This window comes from Muscardinus avellanarius (genome assembly GCF_963383645.1).
Source record: "Muscardinus avellanarius genome assembly, chromosome: 18".
NCBI classification, from domain to species: Eukaryota; Metazoa; Chordata; class Mammalia; order Rodentia; family Gliridae; genus Muscardinus; species Muscardinus avellanarius.
The window spans coordinates 6,376,928-6,380,103 of record NC_137804.1 but is presented as its reverse complement, the minus strand read 5'-3'; the positions used below and the strand labels follow the sequence as shown (position 1 = coordinate 6,380,103).

The 3,176-nt window shown below is 42.3% G+C and overlaps 1 protein-coding gene across 1 annotated transcript; it reads left to right on the top strand.

Annotated features, from left to right (window-relative positions):
- Positions 1-439: 439 nt before the first annotated feature.
- Positions 440-1,195, top strand: LOC308276320 (small ribosomal subunit protein eS1-like; the record flags this gene model as incomplete). Its single annotated transcript, XM_080715012.1, has 1 exon — positions 440-1,195. The coding sequence occupies one exon, from the start codon at positions 440-442 to the stop codon at positions 1,193-1,195; it is 756 nt and encodes a 251-aa protein (XP_080571138.1).
- Positions 1,196-3,176: the final 1,981 nt, after the last annotated feature.

The following is a 3,176-nucleotide window of genomic DNA, read 5'->3' as shown; positions in this document are numbered from 1 at the left end:
AGCCCGGAGGTAGAAGGGCTTCCAGGAACCCCAGTACCACCAAAAAAAAAAAAAAAAAAAATGGCGCAGTTACTAACTCGAAGGAACTTCCTTTGGCCAAGAAGGGGACAGTTTGAGTATCAAAAGAACAATGACTATAATAGGTCCAATTAGTCAAAAGGAGCTGGGCATGGTGACGCACACTTGTAATTCTAGTACTTGGGAGGCTGAGAAGAGGGTGGAGGGTTCACAGCCAGCCTCAGCAACTTAGTGAGGCCATCTGCAATTTAATGAGACCCTGTTTCAAAAAAAAAAAAGTAAAATAGGCCTGGGGGTGCAGCTCAGAGGTAGAATGGCCTTGGCTTCAATCCCCAGTACCACACACACAAAAATTGATTAATTAAATAAGGCCAAAGGGATAAAGAACCAAGACCTCCCTTTTGGCTCTCCCAGCGGCACCATGGCGGTCGGCAAGAACAAGCGCCTTACTAAAGGCGGCAAGAAGGGAGCCAAGAAGAAAGTGGTTGAGCCATTTTCTAAGAAAGACTGGTATGATGTGAAAGCCCCGGCCATGTTCAATATAAGAAATATTGGGAAAACACTAGTCACGAGGACTCCAGGAACTAAAATTGCATCTGATGGCCTCAAGGGTCGTGTGTTGGAAGTGAGCCTTGCTGGTCTGCAGAATGATGAAGTCACATTTAGGAAATTCAAGCTAATCACTGAGGACGTTCAGGGTAAGAACTGCCTGACTAACTTCCATGGCTTGGATCTTACACAGGACAAGGTGTGTTCCATGGTCAAAAAATGGCAGACCATGATTGAAGCTCATGTTGATGTCAAGACTACCGATGGTTATTTGCTGCGTCTCTTCTGTGTTGGTTTTACTAAAAAACGCAACAATCAGATACGAAAGACCTCTTATGCTCAGCACCAACAGGTCCGCCAAATCCGGAAGAAGATGATGGAAATCATGACCCGGGAGGTGCAGACAAATGACTTAAAAGAAGTAGTCAATAAGTTGATTCCAGATAGCATTGGGAAGGACATAGAAAAGGCTTGCCAGGCTATTTATCCTCTGCATGGCGTCTTCGTTAGAAAAGTAAAAATGCTGAAGAAACCCAAGTTTGAATTGGGAAAACTAATGGAGCTTCGTGGTGAAGGTAGCAGTTCTGGAAAAGCTACTGGGGATGAGACAGGCACTAAAGTCGAGTGAGCTGATGGATATGAACCACCAGTCCAAAAATCTGTTTAAAGTCCAGATTTTTAATAGTGACAAATAAAAGGTCCTATTTGTAAAAAAAAAAAAAAAAAAAAAAAAAAAAAAAAAAAAAAAAAGACCTTATCCTGCCTTTCCTTTGCTAACTGTATTTTAGCGCAACTGAAAGGCTGGTGGGAAGGAGTTCTTTATAGAATTTTAGCTAATAAAGCAGAAGGAAGGATAGCATCACAGAGCCACTGTTCAGCAAGACCTCATGAAGTAATGAATCTGGTCCCCGGCCATCGATAACCATTGGGTAAAAGGCCGAGGAGAACCGTCTATCACAGATGGATCAGGCTGACGCCCTGGAACCCATTGCTTTTTATTTTTGTTACATCTGTAAATTATGGCAATCAGAGAGCGCACAGCCTCTCTATGACGTTCTCTAGCCAACATTTTCTGTTTGAACCATAATCAAATCCAGCTTGCAGGAAATGGAAGAACAAGTTAGATGACACCAGGATGAAGCAGTCAAGTCCAGATGCAGGGTATTCTGCGGGACAGATCATCTCTCCTCACGCGAACAGCTTAATAAAGAAGGAACAGAATTGCTGTGGAGTAGAGGAGACCCAAGAGTCCTTTCCACACAATGCCACACGTACCTCATGCTCGGATACTGATTTGAACAATAACAACAAAATGTTATCGAGAGCTAGTTAGGATAATTGTAACATTCTAGATATTGCATCTTTTAGTAATGGCGTTGTCATTATATTTCTAAAAAAAATTCTTTTCTAACAGAGATACTTACCTAAATATTTATGGATGAAATAAAATGGTGCCTGGTATTTGCTTTAAAATATTTCCGCAAAAGACAAACAAAAGCTGTATGGGATGGGGTATGGAGGAAACAAATCAGGTGATACATACAGGGCTTATTATAATTTTGCATGGTTGCAAACGTTTTATGCATGGCTGAACATTTTGTATAAAATGTTTTTTAAAGGTAATTATTTTATCTTCCTGCATTCTGGATACCAATAACAACAAAATAAGAGAGTAATTAAAAAAATAACAAAATAAGAGAGTAATAAAAAAAATCCTGTCATAGCTCCCAAATTCCTTCCTTCAGAGTATTATTTTTATAAAATCCCAAACAGATGCTACAATTAGAAAATGAGGATGTAAAGTGGTATCCTGCATCTGCTCCTTAAAGCATCGGATTTTACTTTAGAAACATCGTCATTTTTCCTAGCATACCTTGCGTGCTCTTATCCATCCATGGGCCCCAGCTATACTAGTTCATTTTTCATTACCATAATTAAACACTTGAAGCAGGATAGCTTTATAAAGAAAAGAAATATATCTAGCTCACTGCTCTAGAGATTCGAGGCCATGGTGCCAGCCTCCTTCTGGTTCTGATAGGACGTGTGGGGGTCACAGTGGTAGGGACACCTTTGAGAGGAAGAGCTCACATTTCAAAACCGGAAGCCAGGGAGCTATTATGGTCTGTCTCACTCTTATATCAACGTGCTCTTGTGAAAGCTCAGGGTCTCGGGTAGACCCTAATCCCTTCCCAGCAGCTCCCCCAGTGACCTGGGCACCTCCCATGAGCCTCCACCTTATAAAGGTCTTCTTCCCTTCTCTGAGAAGGCACCTTCTCTGGAATGACCAGCCTCAGGTTTGACTTGTTCTCCTGGAGTCCCCTTCTGCCTCTTTTAACAGAGGAAAGTTGGGCTGTTAGATATCAGTAAGAGGTTAGATATTAGCAGAAGCTGAACCCTCCTTTTCTAACACTCACCCCTTAGGGTACGTGGGCACTTGACTCACAGACGGTGACTCAGAGCGCTGATCCCTAATCAAGCCTTGGGGCCCCTCCCAGCCAGGGCCCACTGCCTGGACCTGATGCTCATCAGCAGGTTCCAATCTGCAGAGAGAAGCATGGGTGTGGGTTATTCACAACAATTCCATATTTTCTAAATAGCAAACTCTCAGG